The sequence below is a fragment of the Paramormyrops kingsleyae genome, chromosome 16 (genome assembly GCF_048594095.1).
Source record: "Paramormyrops kingsleyae isolate MSU_618 chromosome 16, PKINGS_0.4, whole genome shotgun sequence".
Lineage (NCBI taxonomy): Eukaryota > Metazoa > Chordata > Actinopteri > Osteoglossiformes > Mormyridae > Paramormyrops > Paramormyrops kingsleyae.
In genome coordinates this window covers 20811640-20830157 of record NC_132812.1, presented here as the reverse complement: position 1 = coordinate 20830157, position 18518 = coordinate 20811640, and the positions used below count along the sequence as shown (strand labels likewise).

The 18518-nt window shown below is 44.1% G+C and overlaps 2 protein-coding genes and 1 long non-coding RNA gene across 9 annotated transcripts; 1 reads left to right on the top strand and 2 right to left on the bottom strand.

Moving 5' to 3' along the window:
* Positions 1-84: 84 nt before the first annotated feature.
* On the bottom strand, positions 85-2909 carry LOC140578649 (uncharacterized). Its single transcript, XR_011982918.1, has 2 exons — positions 2782-2909; positions 85-433 (listed from the first exon to the last, which is right to left on the bottom strand). It is a non-coding gene; the product is annotated as an uncharacterized lncRNA (long non-coding RNA).
* Positions 2910-2946: 37 nt separating this feature from the next.
* LOC111834133 (uncharacterized) lies at positions 2947-8382 on the top strand. 2 transcript variants are annotated; one of them, XM_023793087.2, is made up of 6 exons: positions 2947-3155; positions 3728-3959; positions 5767-5984; positions 6158-6308; positions 6529-6686; positions 7421-8382. In XM_023793087.2, the coding sequence occupies exons 2-6, from the start codon at positions 3851-3853 to the stop codon at positions 7685-7687; spliced, it is 903 nt and encodes a 300-aa protein (XP_023648855.1). In that variant the 5' UTR covers positions 2947-3155; positions 3728-3850; the 3' UTR covers positions 7688-8382. The 2 variants fall into 2 exon arrangements, with proteins under 2 accessions (XP_023648855.1, XP_072556436.1); XM_072700335.1 differs by lacking the exon at positions 3728-3959.
* On the bottom strand, positions 8371-16516 carry LOC111834134 (transmembrane protein 50B). Of its 6 annotated transcripts, none has more exons than XR_011982917.1 (8): positions 16365-16516; positions 15160-15351; positions 12513-12625; positions 12312-12379; positions 12101-12193; positions 11461-11616; positions 10265-10322; positions 8371-10002 (listed from the first exon to the last, which is right to left on the bottom strand). XR_011982917.1 is itself a non-coding variant. In XM_072700336.1 (8 exons), the coding sequence occupies exons 2-7, from the start codon at positions 15256-15258 to the stop codon at positions 9957-9959; spliced, it is 477 nt and encodes a 158-aa protein (XP_072556437.1). In that variant the 5' UTR covers positions 15259-15351; positions 16365-16516; the 3' UTR covers positions 8371-9860; positions 9941-9956. The 6 variants fall into 6 exon arrangements, 4 of the variants coding, with proteins under 4 accessions (XP_072556437.1, XP_023648857.1, XP_023648856.1 ...); XR_002835924.2 differs by lacking the exon at positions 11461-11616 and having other exon boundaries at positions 8371-9776; positions 9861-10002; XM_072700336.1 differs by lacking the exon at positions 11461-11616 and having other exon boundaries at positions 8371-9860; positions 9941-10002.
* Positions 16517-18518: the final 2002 nt, after the last annotated feature.

Genomic DNA, 18518 nt, shown 5'->3' with positions numbered 1-18518 from the left:
GACTGGACGGCCGGGGCAGAGTCACATGACAGCACATGCGGTAGTATGTTTTTAAGGGGACAGTACATGAACACACACTGGGGAAAGTATTAACAGATGATTTTAAGTAGGAACAGAATTTTAAAAAGCCGAAGTAACCGATATGGGCAAGATTGCATCGATTAGAGATTCTGAATGTCAGTTTTGATTAATTTCAATTAATTCCCCAGCCCTACGTGACAAACTCTATTTGGGGAATTCCTGCTATTCTTTCAGCAGATCCTCTCAGGCTCTGTCTGGCTGCGTGGGACACGTCCGTGGACAGTTCCTTTCAGGTCTCTGGAGATGTTCCCTTGCGTCCAAGTCTGGGCTCTCGCTGGGCCACTCAAGGACATTCACAGAGTCGTCCTTCAGTCACTCCTGTGTTCTTTGTTTTGAGCTTAGGATCATTGTCCTGTTGAAAGGTGAACCGTCAGCCCAGTCTGTGGTCCAGAGCACTCTGGAGCAGGTTTTCATGTAGGATGCCTCTCTACTTTCACCCATTCAGCTCTCTCTCGGCTCTGAATAGTCTCCCAGTTCCTGCCACTGAACAGCATCCCCACAGCATGATGCTGACACCACAGCGCCTTATCAATCAGTCTCTCAAAATCAGTACTGAAGCTATCTAGCACCCTCTACAGTTCACCTATAGATCTGTCAGTGATCCCATCAACACCATCCTGCTCCACATCCTACAAAACCTGGACTTCCCTCAGACTTATACCTGGATTATACTAATGCATTTCAGAGGCTCTGCCTGCTATCTCACTATCAACCCTGATTTACTATTTGAGAAACTTATGCCTCTCAATGTCCAACCATCTCTCTGCTACTGGATTCATCACTTCCTGTGAAGATGGCAGGCAAGTTTCACATCCCATCTTCCTCAGGACTGATGCCCAACGAGGATGTGTGTTCTCCCTCTCCCTTGTTCACATCACGACACAACTCCCTGAAACTCTTCAGGTTTGAAGATGGCCTGCCATCTTTATAATCATGATAGATACTTTTATTGATTCCCGTGAGGAAATTGTCTTTATGTGTCCTTCAACTTGCTCTTTGTAGAGCAAGCTGTCTGCGAAGGGCCATCTGTTGGGGTGCAGAAGGAGCTGGGGGTTGCTCAAGGACCCACCAATATGCTGAGGTTCCGTTTGAACCAGCAACCTTCTGATTATAGGCACACAGGCCTAGCCCACTGAGCCACTTGTTTGCTGATGGTACAGGAAGTCATGGACCCAGTAGCACAGAGATGGTTGGAAAAGAAGGGCACATTCCTAGACCTATTTGAAGGAGCCTTCGAAATGGGACAGCCTTGTCGCATCACTGTGATGCATTCGACCTTTGAATGCAGCCTTCTAAGATTGCAGCCCCTAAATTCAGACACATCTATTGATTCTGTTACATGTTGGGACACAGAAGCTTTTTGTTGCAACCCAGAGTGACAGTTTATTTCATGCCACCAGTGTTTGTAAATATTCTAAATTCATAAAGTCATCATTCAGTTTTGAGCATAGCTGTCAAGTCTCCCGTTTTGGCCGGGAAACTACCGTATTTTACCCCTCTTTCCCGCCGTCCTACCGTATTAGTATTTTCCCGTAAACTGCCACCTGCAGTAGTCTGCAGGTCATTTACAACATTAACCAGGTCATAAATGCAGAGGTTAAAATGGCAATACTGTGTGCCAAAAACAACGTTACTTTCACCTTCTGTGACGACTTCAACAAGGATACAAAGTCTGCAACAAATCTGTATAATAAGTCATTAGTGAATGCCAGAGAGTCACATGAGTGAACATGAGAAATTAAAAGAAAATGTGTAATGAAAATAAAATGTAAATGACAAGTGGTTATTTTAGATTTCTTGTATACATGTCTTAAAATGTAAGGGATACTGGAGCTTGGTGGGGTGGTGGGGTGGCTCGCGGTGGGTGCCGGAAAATTTCCTTTATTTTCAAATCCAAAACTTGACAGGTATGGTTTGATCATTTGTTCAATTTTCAGTGAAAGCTCAGTGATTTTTTAGTAGACTGCTGCAGTGGATCCGTTGTAAGCTACTACTACTAGTTGCTAATTAAGATGTGTGTTCAAAATGGTCAAATCCCTTGTGAAGGTGCCATGCTTGTGTGCATGCAGGGAAACAGATCATGCTACAATATGTGGAACTTTACTGTGAAATATCATTTGAATCACATTCTGTGCATTCTGTAAAATGATATTTCGTAATCAGGGGCGCCGTAAGGGGGAGGAAAGCTAGGACGATTCCAAGCCCCTGAGCGACAGGGGCCCTAAAAAATTAGGAAAATAACTGGATTGGTTTGGACTGGGGGGCCTAATATGATATGCTTTCATGGGGCCCAAAATCTCTAGCAACGCCCCTGTTCGTAATACTGACTGTCATACAAATCACGTTATTGCGAAATACAATTTCATACGTAGAAGAAATTAAGAATTAAGTTAATTGTTATGAAATATACATTTTATACCTTGGATTATTTTAAAAAGTAAAAGATACATTTAATTATTGAAAGAGCAAATGTATTCATTTACTTTATTATTTAATTAATGAGTAACTATATAGCTATATATTAACTATATAGTAGAACTATATTGTATACGTTGTATTTTTAACGTCGTAAATTTGTGCGGCTGCTACATCGACCAGCTCCCTTCAGATTTTTAATCTGAATGGCACTTCCTGGTAAAATGAAGGTAAAATAATTATATGACATAATACTTATAATAATTAAAAACATGTGAACCATACCATCCATTTTCTGTAGGCGCATGTCTTATTCAGAGTCGTTTTTTGGTCTTGTATTAGCATGATAGAAGTTTGACGTTCTTGCGTTTGCACGTTATCTCTTCACCCGTATTAGAAAGAGATTATCTCCGTATTTAATCACTAGATATGAGTGTACCAGCTCACTCCGACTAGGGCGCCTTCGGCTTCCGCATGTCGGACCTGGACATATGAGAGGGGGTGGTGTTTTGTATATCAATCTGCTTCCTTGTTTGGTAGTGAGACCCGTGGAAAGGCGACAAACGCGCTGGAAAGACACCGAAAAAAAGCGAACAAGAGCTGGCGATTGCAACTAACTTAATGGCGAATGCTGCTGATCTGACACTCCAGGAATAATGGTAAGAAACCACTAACGGATAGTCTTGAATTCTTAAATCTAATTATTTAAGTCGGCACATGGGACCTGTTACGTTGTATTAATGGTGTAAGGCATGTTTTCCAAACGGACAGTTGATTGCGGCTTCTCCGTGTACGTCGACAGGGCATTTTGGTGTTTTCAGTGGCCGGCGAAAGGCTGTTTTTTCGGGTTTCAGATGTTTGGTTTTACGAGTGAAACTTTCAGCGTGTTTGCGTGAGCTAGGCGTCCCGGAAAGCGCGTCGCAATCGCGGAGACTCGGCACGGCTTATCAGTACGGATTTATACCGCACAGTAACTAACAGTCAGATTCTATGTCTGTTTAATTTGGCAGTGGCGTCCTATGAGCGGAATTAAAGGATTAACTGGCATGTGTCACACACGCATTATATTGTTGGATATTATGAGATCAAATATTGATTTTTAAGTGGTCTGTTAACACCGAAGACGAGTTGTCCAGTGCGTCCCCCATGTTAACTATAACCCGGAAAAACAAGAAGACTAGAGTGTATGTGTATGAAGTTATTTTTCTGAACCTAAATATGTGTTAAACAGGTATTTCCATGGAGGGAAGAGTGGCGGAACCCCCACGCCGTCTGGGCGATGAAACATCTGTATCAGTGTATGGAGCTCTTTCTAGTTGAGGTGCCTTGAAAGTGCGTATATTAATTAAAGTGGATGATTCCGCTGGATGGCGCGATGAAAGAAACACGGGGTGGCCCGCTGAAGACCATGATTTTTGGAGCTACTTTACATATTTTGTGCTTTATTTGCGCCATACACGGAGGTAAGAGGACGTCGACGTATGTGTGTGCGATTTTTTTTTTTTTTGTTAGCAAAAGTTGTGAGCTGCGGGTAGCGCTGCGGCCTCACACCTCGAGGTTTGCGGGATCGATCCACGCCCCCGGATTGATGCGCGTGCGTGTGACGTATGGGTATTCCGGGTACCTCCCACAGGTGTGTGTGCGCGAGCCCTATGCCTAACTACGGAGCGCCTTATTTCTTCTTGTCCTAATGATTAGCGCTGTTAACGAAGCCTATACGCCAGGGCATCCCAGCCAAACTGTTCTTGTGAAAATAGTACTGAGATTTAGGGCTGCGGCGATTATTCGACATCAGTAGGCCTATTTAAAATCGATGCATGTCTTTTTAATTTTAATGAAATTACCTTTTTGATTTCTGATTCATTATTATAACTATTGTTTTCCTTCAGCAGCACTATGTAATTATGGGAGTAGATAAAACTATCACAAAACAAGAAAGTAGTTTGTACACTGTGCAAGGTTTGATGGTATACCACAGCAGCACTAGCACTACGGATGAGCACCTGAAGAGAAAATATACATGCGGTATTATAGACCGCGAAACAGGCGAAAGTGTTGTCAGTTCATGTTTAATTGTCATTAATACGGAGAGCTTTTTAATTGTAGCTGCTAAATACACTTATTATTAAAGCCATAAACTTGTCTACCTGCCACTTTAGAATTTCAATTGAATTAGGCCTACTGTTTGAGAAAATGTTTAGGCTAAAATCTGGGCTTATTCTACGTTGATTGGCGGTGCCTGTGCCTGTGTGTCTTCGGGCGCGTTGGGTTTTCTATCACTAAATAAAAGGTTCGTGAACTCAAAAATGAAAACTATATTTACAAAAAAAACATGTAGGACTTTAAACTGCAAAAAGTATCGCCACACTACCTACGTCTTTTTAATCTTGTTTAACCACGATATCTTCTCTTTTAAAAGATGTCATTACTGCTAAGCTGTACATTTCACCGCGATTTGATCAGTGCTTATCGCTTCAGTGGTATAACAAAACAGTCGCAAGTGGCCCTCCACTAAAGTATAAAAAAGTATAAGGATACGTCAGATTGCTAACTTATGGACATCACAGTACGCCTCATCAGTATTTAAAATTTACTACTTATCGATTTGTGGGCGTAAGTAGCGTCAGTATAGCGCCGAAAAGCCGGTGTCCGTTATCGAAAGCCCTGCAATGACATACAGTTTGTTGTCCACAAAATACAATTAGCTAAAATATAGGTAAATTAATCATTTGGATGAATAGACCAATCTGTAAAATAGTTGATAGATTAATTAAAAATGGTCGTTAGTGGCAGCCTTGCTGAGATTATATGGAGTTTTTAGCGAGTTCTAAGGATTTTTTACTCTTGTTACACTGAAATAACTGCTGTACATGTTATTTCAGTAATGTTTCTTTAGCTATACATATGCCTCGCTAATTGTTCATTTTTGTGTCAATTTTCACGTTTGGTAAATCCACTGTTAATTATTTAACATTTAACCTAATTAAATATTCTCCTTCCTCAGATTTGAAAGACTGCAAAAACGAGTATTTAACGACATTAGCAGAGTCGCAGAACATTCGTGTTTAAATAAGTGCTTAACCATGTGAAATATGCTGAAACAAGATGTTTATGTTTAAAACAACTTCCATGAATTTTAATTGATACAATGTATATTTCATTTGCACAACAACTTCCTCGGGTTACTGGGTTAATACTGAAGAGCTCTGTATCACTGAAATACACCAGTTTGGTGGTGTTTCATTGGAATGTCTGTTTAACTGTTCACAGGCAAACAAATGCAAGGCGCTTATACAGGAAAGAAAGAAGAAGCCCATCTTCCTGACTACCTAGATCCAACTACCATCAAGCCCCCTATCATTTCAGTGGTGTCCCAGCCTCACACGCTTATAGTTGACGTGGTGCCTGACAGAAATCTTGGGAAGGAGATAGGTGGCCATTTAGAGTACAGAGTCATTTATAAGAAGGAAGAGGAGGAGATGTTCGAGGTAGGTCTCCATCTCCAGTGATGTGCAGGAAGTAGAGCCTTTGGTACTTTGCAGGCTAGGTATCGACCTGATACCCTATTAGTGTGGAGGCTGCTGTTTTGAATTCATTGCTGAAATTAATATATATATGCTTGTGAACACTGCAGCTATTTGTTCATATTATTTATTCACAGAAATATAGAGACTTCAATCACCTTTCCACCCATCTGACTATTGAAGGCCTGGATGCAGGGGTGAAATATTGTGTGCAGGTGATCTATTTAGCTTACAAAAGACTCCTCAATGAACCGAGCAACCTTGAGTGTGCCATCGTCACGGAGCCGGGTAAGAGTCCCACCCACAGATTGAATTGGCACATTGGTATGGATACTCTACCTTAAACATGTCTTGTACATTTAGAAATAATATACGATGTTCAACTGCACTCAGTCTCTCGAGTTAAGAATTATAAGTACGGGTCATTTGTCCGACTGTGCTGTTACGGAAATCAGCATTGCTTTGTTGAAGCTGTTCATCTGTGTTTGTGTTTTTCGGACTTTTGTAGAAGATGCCAAGCACACGCGAAACGCAGTGGGCATTGCGGTCGCTGTGATTCTGCTGTGCATCCTGGTTCCAAGTTGCTTGTGGATGGTTGGCAAAAACCAGAAGAGGTTGAAGCAGGCTTTGAAACCCCCACTCAGTGTGCCCCAGCACTTCCAAGAGGTATGCAGCAGTCCTGCCCCCCCCCCGTCCTCATCTAAAATAGGTACATAGTTAATTGGCACGTGGGACATGTTCTCTCTGTGCCATGTTGAAATGTTTTTAATTTTGGCTATAATGGAAACTACAGCCGAGACTTGAAAGGTTAAGGGGAGTCTCATGAAGGCAAGTCACTAAGGGGTTTAGACATGCTTTTAGTCATTCTGGTAAAATGTCAGTAAAAGTGTGAAGGGGAAAAAAACGGCCTTCAATTAAGACAAAATACCTCCTGAAAGTATGTTGTCAAGTAGAAAGAGAAAGTGTGATGACTGTATTTCCTGGCGTTGTTGAAGCTCTTGGAAATCCCCAGACTCCTCCCATTCCCTGTCGACCCCCCCCCCAAATGTACACTTCTGCAAAGTGAGAACATAAGTGTTTGTGTTCTGTCTTTTCCTGGTTTCGTGTTTTGGGAAGCATGTAGATTCCTTTCATCACCAACTTCTCTCTTGAGTAGAATAACCCTCCCCCCCACCCCCTTTGCTGCATACCTCATAAAAAGCAAATCACAGCTGCTGTTTTGCCCCACGATTCTGCTCTTTCTTCCTGAGAGATGCTCTGACCTTCGGCGGCTGTGTGTTTGCGACCAGCAGTCTGTCCGCACCACGCTCACAAACACATTACTGGCATCCCGTTAACGCCACACTTTTGCTGTCTGTTTGCTGGAGTCCTCTGACTCTCTTCTCCTCTTTGTGCCCCAGTTCCTCATGGAGGACTTTGACCTGTCCCAGCCGTCGGTTGACACCAAGCACTGTGGCTCCAGTGCTGAGGAAGTCTGGGACACTGTCTCGGTGGTCTGTCTACAGGCAACTGATGAGATCGAGGACTCTGCTCCTCCAAAGATTCACTTTGTTGTGGGTGGTGTGTTGTGGCCAGAAGGTCCAGGGGACCAGCAGCAACCCAAGCCCCTCAGAGTACCAGGCCAGGCCGGAGATGAAGAGACCAGTATGAACAATGGCTCCTCATGACCAGGACCTGCGTATGCAATCTGCCGTTTGCCGCTGTGTTGAGCCGGAAACATGCAACTTGCTGGTCTCTCCACTGAGTGGTCCAAAACTCAGGGACACGACTCCCGTCCCAAGCCTGACTGTCCAAGCCATGATGGAAACTCCTCGCCTGTGCATTTGTAGAAGGTGGTGCCAGCCTTGGCCTCACGTGCCACACCGAGCATCTGTTAATCACGGCCATGCAGCAGGCGTGGCATCCAGCGGCAGGCCCTGTCTTCCGGTCAACGCGTCCGTGTCCTCACTCCTGGCAACTCCATTTCGACGTCATGTCCGGAGATATCGCATCTGTGGCAGGAAGCCTCTTGGTGACGGAACACTTTGTTGAAGATATCAATTTCCAAGAAGTATTATATCTGGTGCTTTTGTTGGAACCATGTTACTACTGAGCAGAACTGTTTTCTATGCATCTTCCCTTACTGCAGCATTCGGGATGCCTATCTCTTCAGGTTTTTTTTTTTTTTTTTTAAAGCTCAGGGTACCTACAAGGATATAGAAACTTTTGGGCTGGAGGATGTTGTCCATCTCCTCTGCTCACATCCCTTTGCACAGAGAGAGCAGATGGAGGGCAGGCTGCCCAAACCAATACTAGTAACAAAGTGGGATGTAACTCTTCCAGGAACTGTGCAGGAAATAAAAGCCATCACTCATTTAGTTTATTTTTATTGATCTGATGTAATTTTCTAAAGCATTACACAGAGAGCTAGCTCATGCTGGCCTTTGTGTTGGGAGTTATGCCATCCACTTGTCATCTGTAATGCTATCAGGCTAACATCCACAGAATGTTACATCCCCCATTCAGGTCAATTCTAGGAAAAACCCAAGCTGAAGTGCAATACACAGAAACTTTGATTTGTAATCAATCAGCAGAGCTGCTAAATTAATGTGGGTTTAATAGTTGAAGACTGAGCTACTGTTGTCCTGCATTAACTGGAGACTGGACGATAAACAGCAGCAGCAGCCTTTGATTTTGCTACTGTGCTGAATTCTGCCCCCACCTACGCAGAAGCTGGGTCATTATGGTCATTATCAGTGAAAATTCCAGTCCCTTTGTGTGACCGTTTGTCTCACCCAAGGGGAACTACTGCTCATTGTGAATAATCAAATAAAAATGCGTATGTGTGCATCTTTGCCTGAGAAAGACAGAAAGAACTTACAGGAAGTGTTTTTTTTTTTTTTTTTTTAATGGAGTGCAAAGCAATTGGCTGTTTCTGCCAGATGATCAGATGTGCAGTGGCAGGCTTAACAAAGGGCTGTTTGTCCAATCTGGACATTGTTCTCACCATACAGATCAGGGGCCTGTTGCACGTGGCAGGATTTCTTGCTTGTTGGATTTAAGGCAAACGTACGTTTAGCCCCGACTACCTTAAATCCAACAACTTATCTGATTAAGCAGGAAATCCTGCTTCGTGATACAAGCCGCAGGCTACATATCAACATGGGAAGCAGTTTTGACTTTACAAAATTCTTATAACTTAACATTTTAAACACTAAGAGCACTGACTTTTTTCCCAGTGTATATTTGTGTTGAAGCACACAGACTAAGAACATAACCTGGTAAACCTTTCTAGCCAGGAAACATTGTTTTCCCTAAAAACAACAATAATGTTTATGGTCTGAACATAATGATACACACATTTAACCTAGAAAAACAATTACAGCCAAAACAAGGTCACTGTGGTTCACTGGCGGCCATGACACTTTGTGTAAAGAAGGGGTTGTGGCGATGAATGCACAGCAGCCACGACCTGTCAGGCTCAACCTAAAAGTTCAGGTGTCCCTTGCAACAGATTTCATCAACACAAGACGACGAGAAGAACAGCTAACTGCACGCGGCCATTAATATAAATCACCAGGGACAATCCGTGTCCCTGTCAGACCAACAAATGGCTGACAAAGTCCTCCTCAGGAAGCAGGGGTGGTTTCAGGGGTATCCTGCACGGCACCGATCCGAGGCCGTCGCCTAGACCCGCTCCACTGCTGCTTCTGCTTAAGGAAACGATGACCGGAGAGGGGGTGGCGTGGCGGACCGTCAGCTGACAGGGCACCAAGCCTGGGTGAGGTACCAGGGTGAAGAGAATGTCACTGTTTGTGGGGGGGGGCGGTCCGCGTTCATAGGGCCCCCAGCTGTGTCTACCTGGGCATGGATGCAGAAAGAAGCTGGGGATGGGTGGGGAGCTGAGGTGGGGGATGGGGAGTGCAGGGAGGTTGACCTACGTGGGCAAAAAGCCATCTAAGCCCACAGATCTTCCGTTCTGCCGAACTTGTAGATGAGAGTGCTGAAAAACACCGTGAGACAACACAAGTCACCGGCTTGCATCAAACCCAACAAGGTTTTTTGTTACAAAACTTGTACAATAATTGGTTGTTGGCTTCCTTCAGATTCAAGATAAGCAGAACAGCATTGGAGACAAATACTCAGCAAATGCACAGAAAAATGACATACTAGAGTCATTTGCGGGAATGAAAATAGTCATTCGGTACATAATTAACAGCAGCAGCTTAACTGGATTTCCACATGGTTAACAGCGTCAGGCTCACCTGAAAAATATCAGGGTATTCTGAAAGAACACAGCCAGTCCAGGGTACACTTCTTTCTCTGGAAGACAGAAAAGTCTCCGCTTACAGCAAGCTCAGTACATAGTGCGGATTCTTTTATTCAGACCCAGCCACCTCACCTGTTTCAGAATAACGAGATTATCGGCTGCTACTGACAAGAGACTAGAACGATAATTATATTTAGCTAGAAAATATTTTTGTTTTAAGTAATGAGTGAGGGTTAGCGATCAGGGTCAGTCAGTCTCAAGAGCAGTTGGAGATAAGGGCCCAATGGTGACATCACTACGGGATTTAAACCAGCAACCTTCTAAGCACATCCTTACTCTTAGAAACATAAACCACTCCTAATGTAGGATATGCCTGTAAAGTTGGGTAATGAAGCGACAGACAGGTCATCCTGTGCTCAAAACCCAGGTTCACGGTCTTGAGGACAGCGGCAGCTCATTGCCCATCGTGCCCTAAGCACCCATATCCTCTCATGTAATTAGTCACACACACTCCCACAATCTATCTCTCTCCCCCCACAGTGACATTTCAGGCCTGCGAGTATCATATCATGATTACATGACGCCTGTGCCACAATCACCAGGGCTTCAGATGACGGGCGTAGATACTACAAATAGCATGGACTCCAGTATTTGTCTGGATGCTGGCGTTTTGGTACCACACAGACATTTATTTACACCCACAATTTGGTAAGCAGATTAGCAGTACGCCTGAAATATTAATGAGAGGCTATTGTGACACCATAAAGTTTCAGCATATCCTTTTGGTGTAGGTGAAATTCGGTAAATAGTGGGTGGAGTGGTAGCTCTGAGGCTAGGGATGTGGTTCAGCAATTGGAAGGTTGCCGGTTTGAATCCCAGGAGAGATCCTACTCCATTGGGCCCTTGAGTAAGGCCCCTAACCTACATCCAGCCCTGCAAGCAGGAACGCCAACTTTCAGGGAAAATTTGAGGGTCAGTGGCAGGATTGGCACTCCAGCCACCAGAAAAAACTTGACTGTTCCTCCCATTCAAACTAATGTGGTGCCGAGGTATCATCTGCCCCAGGCTGCACTCAGGTTCTCCTCCCTGAGGTGGTTTGTGGTGTGGTGGGTGCAGCAACATGCTTACCTCCTCATTTGGTAAATAAACATGTTGGACATTAAACTGCAAAAAAAATAAAAAATACCACACCTCTCCACCAAGTGTGTGGCTCAGTGGGCTAAACCTCTGTGCCTGTAATCAGAAGGTCGCTGGTTCGAGCTTGACCTCGACACATCTGAGGGTCCTTGAGCAAGGCCTTTAACCCCCATCTCCCTGAGCACTGTTATGCAGCCAGCTTGCTCTCACCTATGGAGAGCAAGTTGGGGGGGGGGGGGGCATAAAGAAAATTTTCCCCAGGAGGATCAATAAAAGAATCAATTACTTTATATATATATATATATATATATATATATATATATATATATATATATATATATATATATATATATATATATATAACATTTTTAAATATATATATTTAAAAACCCCAGCCACCTGAAAGACAGTAGAAAAATACAAAGGTTTAATATTTTGAAGGCTTAATGAATCGTAGATGTTCTGAAAATGTTTTTCATGTTGTGATAATTCTAAAAACGGAACAGCCAGGGGTGACGAGTGGCCGTTACTGAATGTTAGCAAACTAGAGTATCGTTTTCCCACAACTACAAAATCACGCGGAAAAGGACTGGGCTAAATTCCAGCCCAACAGCGAAAATTTTTCAATCGGGGGCAGAAATGTGCCGGAATGGCCCAAACCCCGGCAGGGCCGGTGTGAGAGCTGGAGACTCACTGGGGACGACGTAGGCGCCGAACAGGATCCACATGGAGGCGATGAGGGAGCCAAACATCATCATGAAGCCAACAAAGAGCCAGAGTCGAGCCCCTGTGAGGACACACACACACACACACACACACACACACACACACCGAACAGTAAGGCTGACGGTAACCACACTGATCTCCAAACAGGCCATGTTTCAGTCGGCCCTGCTGCACCTCACCTGTTCGGCCTAAGCAGCCTTCCCCGTAGGTGTCACCCCTCACCTGGCCATTAGAGACGGCGTTGATCCTGAAACCAGAGAGAAAAATAAAATGGTCAAATGGTCAAAAATGGTTAAAGGGTCAACCGCCTGCAACAGGACCACACGGTTATTGACAAACTTCCCACCCATGTGCTAGGGATGTATCGGGACCGAACTCACATGAAGAAAGCCAGCGTAGAGAACACGCCACATGTGTGGAAGGCATGATTCAGCTTATCCTGGGTGGGGTACATCACCGCCGCGTCGATCATGATCCACCAGCCAGTGAAGAACTGATGGGTGTCACAGTGGGGGAAGGAATGGATTGTGGAAAGAATAAGTGTTAGGATGTACAGTTTACATGGTGTTTCGCAACTGACTGAAGCCACAACATAGAAATAATATCTAGATCAACTAGCCAGAGAGTGAGACTCCACATTAGTCACACAGCCTCGGCAGGTTCATTATGACAGCTAATCTGACCTGGCATTACCCGAGGGGACCTCCACCCCTCGCTATGGTACACAGGGTGTTAGTCACCGCTGGGAGTAGGGTGACAAGCGAAACCTCAATTCAAGAACAAGGATGGCATTGTTGAAATAGGTAGGAATGGGGTTCAAATCCAAGCCCAAATACTCAACAGCTGCAGGCTCAGAGTGGTGTACTTAGGGAATTTACAGCAATTGGTGCATCACAGCCCTGAGACAGAGACACAAAGGAGGACATACTGCCACGATAGGAAGTGGGGAAATGCCAACTTGCAGTTCACAAGTACGATGGCTGGGAAACAAGGAATTTCAAGCGGTAATACAGCAAGAGGCACAGAGCACGAGGCCAGGAGAGGGCCTGCCACACGTGTCACTATGGGCAGTTTGGAATCATTGATTTGCCTGACCTTCTTTTGGACTGGGCAAGGGTCCCGCAATACTCGGAGGAAGCCGGAACTGTATGCATACAGTACATGCAAACTCAAGGCAGGAACCAAAGCTGCTGACAAGGCAGAATGCCACCCCTGAATAAGTATTGCGATGGATTAATGATGCAAAACTTAATAACTAAAATTAGCGATGCACAGATAAAGAAATTTATACCATACTGATAGCCGATTATTTCAAAAACTGACATTGAGGATCTGTTGCGGAGGTTCTGCTTAAATAAGTTTAAAGGGAGACTCCACCCAAATAAATTAAAAAATAAACTGCATCCCAAAAATATGAAAAGTATTTATTTTTGGTAAGAAAGCATCAACTGTGGCATACAACAGTCCCAGAGCACAATATTTTATAGCTGTATTACACATTTAGAACATTTATAACAGAGAAGGACTGATCAAGTGTGATAAACTGTTTAATTTTCAGAGTAATATCTTTTGATTTTGCACTGTCTGCACTGAATTTTCTTTTGCTATCAAACGCTCGCGATACTGACAGACTAGTTTTATTCGGCAGCACTGCCGCCTTCGTTATTGCAACAGATTCGTTTTTCAGAAACAAATTATATATCAATAGTGTGTGAAATAAGTGCCGCTGCAGCAAGTTGTCAACAGACACTTGGCAGTGCTGACAGATGTGATGTGACCACTGTACATACGCACATAGCAGTTACCGCGCTGAAACAACATATCATGGAGCTTTACTCGTAACGATAACAGTGCAGCTACCCCGCCTAAGCGGAGTGACAAAGCGCAACATACTTCACATGCTTTTCCACAGGAGTGTGGATCAGTGATGTACTACGGGTGCTCTAGGAAAACAAGTCCACCATAGGCTACAGTTAAATGCCAGGCAGCCATGAGTCAGGGTTTAAAAACAGCAAGGGATGCCAAAGGACTCAAGTGTAATGTAGAAGAACCTGCTTAGAAATAAAAGGGGAGAATTTTGAGTCACACTATAACAAGAGCTATACCATAAATATAGTTTGTTACCTTGGTGAGTGTAATTGTTTCCATCCCCCCCTAGCCACAAAAAAGTATTCCCAAAGGCTTCAAATAGCATTCTGGCCAACAAAAATCCCACACCCTTAACATTAAGCAAATGTTTTCCTTTTTGTGTGGAAATTTGCAACTTCTCTTATCAGATGCGGAGGGAAAAGGCTACAGAAGTCCTTGGCAGAGTCGCGCTTCCTCTTACAGGCGAATGCCGCTGTCACTCGACATAACCAGCTGGGGCTCTGCTGCGTATAGAACTACACAGAAGAAATACCCAAGTTCCCACTTCTATGCTATGTTTTAACCAGAATCACCAGCACCTGACCAAACCTTGTTAATACAACAAAGTTTTTTCCACACAGTAATATTCATTAAAACCAAAAATGTAAAAAACAAAACTTTATGCCCCATTACAACCCAGTACAAGCTTTATGACTTTGTAGGATGGTTTCACTGGAAGACCATCTCCAGTATGGGACAGTATGAGCAGACGCAATGACTACTGCCAAACTATTAGTCTCCACTCATATTTTTGTCCACTTTGGGGTATTGTATGGCTCTGCAGGTTAGCAGGTGGCCTGTTGGTTTGTTATCACATGGAAGGCAGAAAAACTGTTGGCCCTTAAACCTATCTGCTCCAGGGGGCACCGGTCATGGGCAAACCCTGATCTGTCCGGAGGCTTTTCTTGTACGTCACTTTGGACAAATAAACGTACAAGCAAAATCAACAGCACTATAAACGGGTTTTTTTAAAACAGCTCTGGTTAGGTTATCGCATATCTCTCTTGCACTTTATCTTGCTGTTAATCCACCCAGTCTCTTGAGGTTAGCAGTTAGTTACAAGACAGCAACAAGGCAGCTGGTTTAACCCGGCTACTCTCGCAGCCCTCGGCCACTCACCAGCACTCCAGCGACGATCGAGGCCACGGTATTGCGTCTCTCCCCCCAGTCGATGCACTCACATTCGGGCCAGCGGAAGTTATCCAGGAACCCAGCCATCTTTCCTCCTTTGACTGGTGCTCGCTGGTCGCCCTCGCCACGCTTAAGCTGCTCACCGGGTTGTGCTCAACGCTTGCTGGCCCAGTGTCTTTACTGAAGCATAAAAGAAAAGGCTTCCATTAAGTACCATTGAGAGGCAGGTAGTGCGGTGTTTGCGATGACATCTTAACTGCTTTAATAAAGGCGGTTATTATATGTGGGAAAGGACATTCTGATTTTGTAAACTTATGAAAGGCACTTACAATTAATATCAGTCAAACAAGTTTTATAAGAACTGCACTAATCCCCAAAGGGAAAGTACTGATGAGAAAGTAAAAGCAAATATACTATGCGTGGTTGTAATGAGAGCTCTCCACCCTAAAGATGTAGGTCGATAATTAATTCATTGACTTTAATTCACATTTTTCCCCAAGGAATGACTTACTATCATATCTGACCATGTAAATGGTTAATACGGAGCGATTTGACAATGACCTTGTCATTACCAGGTAAGGGACTGCAGTGACGTGCTCATGTGTCACTGGGAAATAACTATAAATAACGCAATTCCCAGTTTAGAGTCGTCAGACTCGAAATATCGATTATTAAAAATGGCGTAGATAATGTGAAATGCGCAGATACGTTTATTAAATATCCCCCAGGATTTTAGCCTAAGGGAATCATTGATATTCCTCACTGATAAAATACCCATGTTCATACCTATCGTGTAAATAAGGAGGTTTATAAATAAAGAAACTAGAGTGACATTCGGGCAGCACTGCTCCTCCACAGAGGGGCCTCAAGCAGCTCCGCCACGGCACTGCGACGAGCGGCCGCGCCGGAATGAGAAGCAGGAGGACGGCAGTCTCTGAAACATATCAAGCTACAGCTCCTTTTGTTTTTCCTGACGATTTTTAGAAAACAGGAATATGCATATTTTCTTACTTTCATTTTAATCAGCCATTAGAACGCACACAAGCGGAGAGGGAAGTTCCATTACGGAAGCGTTTCTCGAAGTCCCGTATATTCATAACGTAACGACGTTAACGGCGGCACGCGCGATGTTCGGCGCACGCGGTAATCACGGCCAGAAGGCTCCCGAAATACCCGCATATAAACAGTCTCACCTCCGAAAGCATCCGTTTTAACCAATTTCCGATTTGCGCCACCGTTTGCGAGGGAGGGAGGAAGGGCGCTCCAGCAGCTGCCGGCATCCATTCAATCACAGAGGCCTGCTCCGGAAAGTGGCCAATCGCAGAGGCCGACTGCGGCAGCCAATCACAGAGGCTTGCTCCGGCCTGCGGCCAATCATAAAGGCTGGATTCTTGCAAGCGGCCAATGAAACGCTGCGGCGGCGATAGAGAGCACTAGCTGAAAATGCCACACTGACGCGTAGCGCATGGGAGGCTTAGGGACACGGACATCAATGCTGCACTTAATGGAAAGTTCGGCTTATTTTGCAGCATGCTACCAGCAATAAAAACGCGAACCGGCAACACATAACACCAAAATGCCCACTTGTTACTTATGTGACGCCAGTTTTCCCACCTCCGTAACACACACAGAAAAAATTATGCTTTTTAAATAACGGTTCAATCATACTTTTCTTTGTAAAAATTGTGCAAAAGCAACAAACCAACAGATCGTCTTAATTTTAATAATCGTATGTATTTATTGACGAAGTTTCAGACGGATGATACATTCAGGCTGATTTCGTAAAGCAGGGGATTTCAACATTTCATTAACCAGGAATCCCCCATCACATGTTCTGCAAATTTACGGAAAATCTTTGAACAGCGGTTTGTTGTAGAGAAATTTCATGTTTCGGTGGCCATGGGTCAAGTTGTCATTTTTCTGTACATTCCTCCAGACTACCGGAAGTAATTACAAAACTATTCCCTTTACCAAATTTAGACTTTAGCGCACTAGATAAGGTAAACGTGGATTATATAACTCGTGACACTGCAAAACAAAATATTCAATAACTACACTTCTTAAAGTTTATTTTTAAACTTATTTTTCTTCCAGAAGCACTCTCCGGAAACAAGGAGGAGAGTCTCAACGGGATGACAGTAACTGTACACGTATGTGTGTGTCATATATAACATAATGACCTAGTAAAGTGGGACATCTAGTGGCAAAAACAATTTTCAAATGACATTTTACTGGGCATTGACAAAGACTGGGGCAACTGCGCAACCTACCGAACTGCAGCCTAAAATCCCATTCGGGGTACAGTGGACCCTTGACTGACGAACTCAATTCGTTCGCGAGGGTTGGTCGTAAGTCAATACTATTTTTCCCATAAGAAATAATGGAAATACCCATAATGCGTTCTGAACCTCCCAAAGCACCCCTTACCTAACTTTTTCATAATAAAAAAAAATGGTTGTATAATGTGCGTAATTTACATATATTATGTATATGTAATATTCAGCAGCCCTTGTATCAGCACTGGCTGCTTCACCATGCCTAGCTACGCTATGAGACCTAGTTTCCCCTTCAAAATTACAAAAGCACCCCCTACTGGCACGAAATGTTTCACCATTATCACTTGTTGATGGCTTATCCTTTACGAGATCTGCATTTTATAGCCCTAGCTTTTTCACAAATTATAGACTCAGATAGTAGCAGGAGCTGCTGTACAGAGCCACCCGACCCTGCCTGCCCCACAACACCAGGGTCCTCCTAAGTGGGGTAGGAAGAAGGGTCGGGGGCAGGAGGGGGCTACTCCGCCAGAAGTCTCCAGCAGCCCCTTGCGCTGGCTGTGGACCCCCTGGAAGCTGGGCTAGGTCCCCTTAAAGTGCAGAAGAAGAAGGGTTGGTGCCGGTTGGGGGGGGACGGGACGGGACGGGACTAATCATAATCTCACACCTCATTATAATGTTCCAGCGCTCCAGAAGCAAGATCACAGGTTCATAATCCTTATCCTCGCGACCCCCTGTTCTGCACAGGTATTTCTAACCCCAGGTAGGAATTGCGTGTGTAGGGCAGGGGGGTCGCGAGGACCAGGAACGAGTACGGCTGGTCTAGATGTACCATATTCATTGTCAAAAACATGCTAACGACAGTCAAGTTAAACAACAGTAGTGGCCTCATGATGCGAACAGTATTCAACCAAAGTTCAGTAGTGGCACCGTAGGCAAATGAGAACTATTTATATTCATTGTCTCACATGAGAAAAAGGTTTTAATACATAAAAGCAAAGTACTAAGCCCCCAGCAACATTTAGTTCCCGGTGGGGGCTTTTGTATTAAAAGTAACGGCATATGAATCAATGA

Coding starts and splice junctions, on each gene's coding strand:
- LOC111834133 (XM_023793087.2), top strand. CDS start 3,851: ATGATTCCGCTGGATGGCGCGATGAAAGAAACACGGGGTGGCCCGCTG. Junction 3,960..5,766: donor TATTTGCGCCATACACGGAG/GTAAGAGGACGT, acceptor AACTGTTCACAG/GCAAACAAATGCAAGGCGCT. Junction 6,687..7,420: donor TGCCCCAGCACTTCCAAGAG/GTATGCAGCAGT, acceptor TTTGTGCCCCAG/TTCCTCATGGAGGACTTTGA.
- LOC111834134 (XM_023793088.2), bottom strand. CDS start 15,258: ATGGCTGGGTTCCTGGATAACTTCCGCTGGCCCGAATGTGAGTGCATC. Junction 12,626..15,159: donor CGATCGTCGCTGGAGTGCTG/GTGAGTGGCCGA, acceptor GACACCCATCAG/TTCTTCACTGGCTGGTGGAT. Junction 10,323..12,100: donor CGGCGCCTACGTCGTCCCCA/GTGAGTCTCCAG, acceptor TCTGTCTTCCAG/AGAAAGAAGTGTACCCTGGA.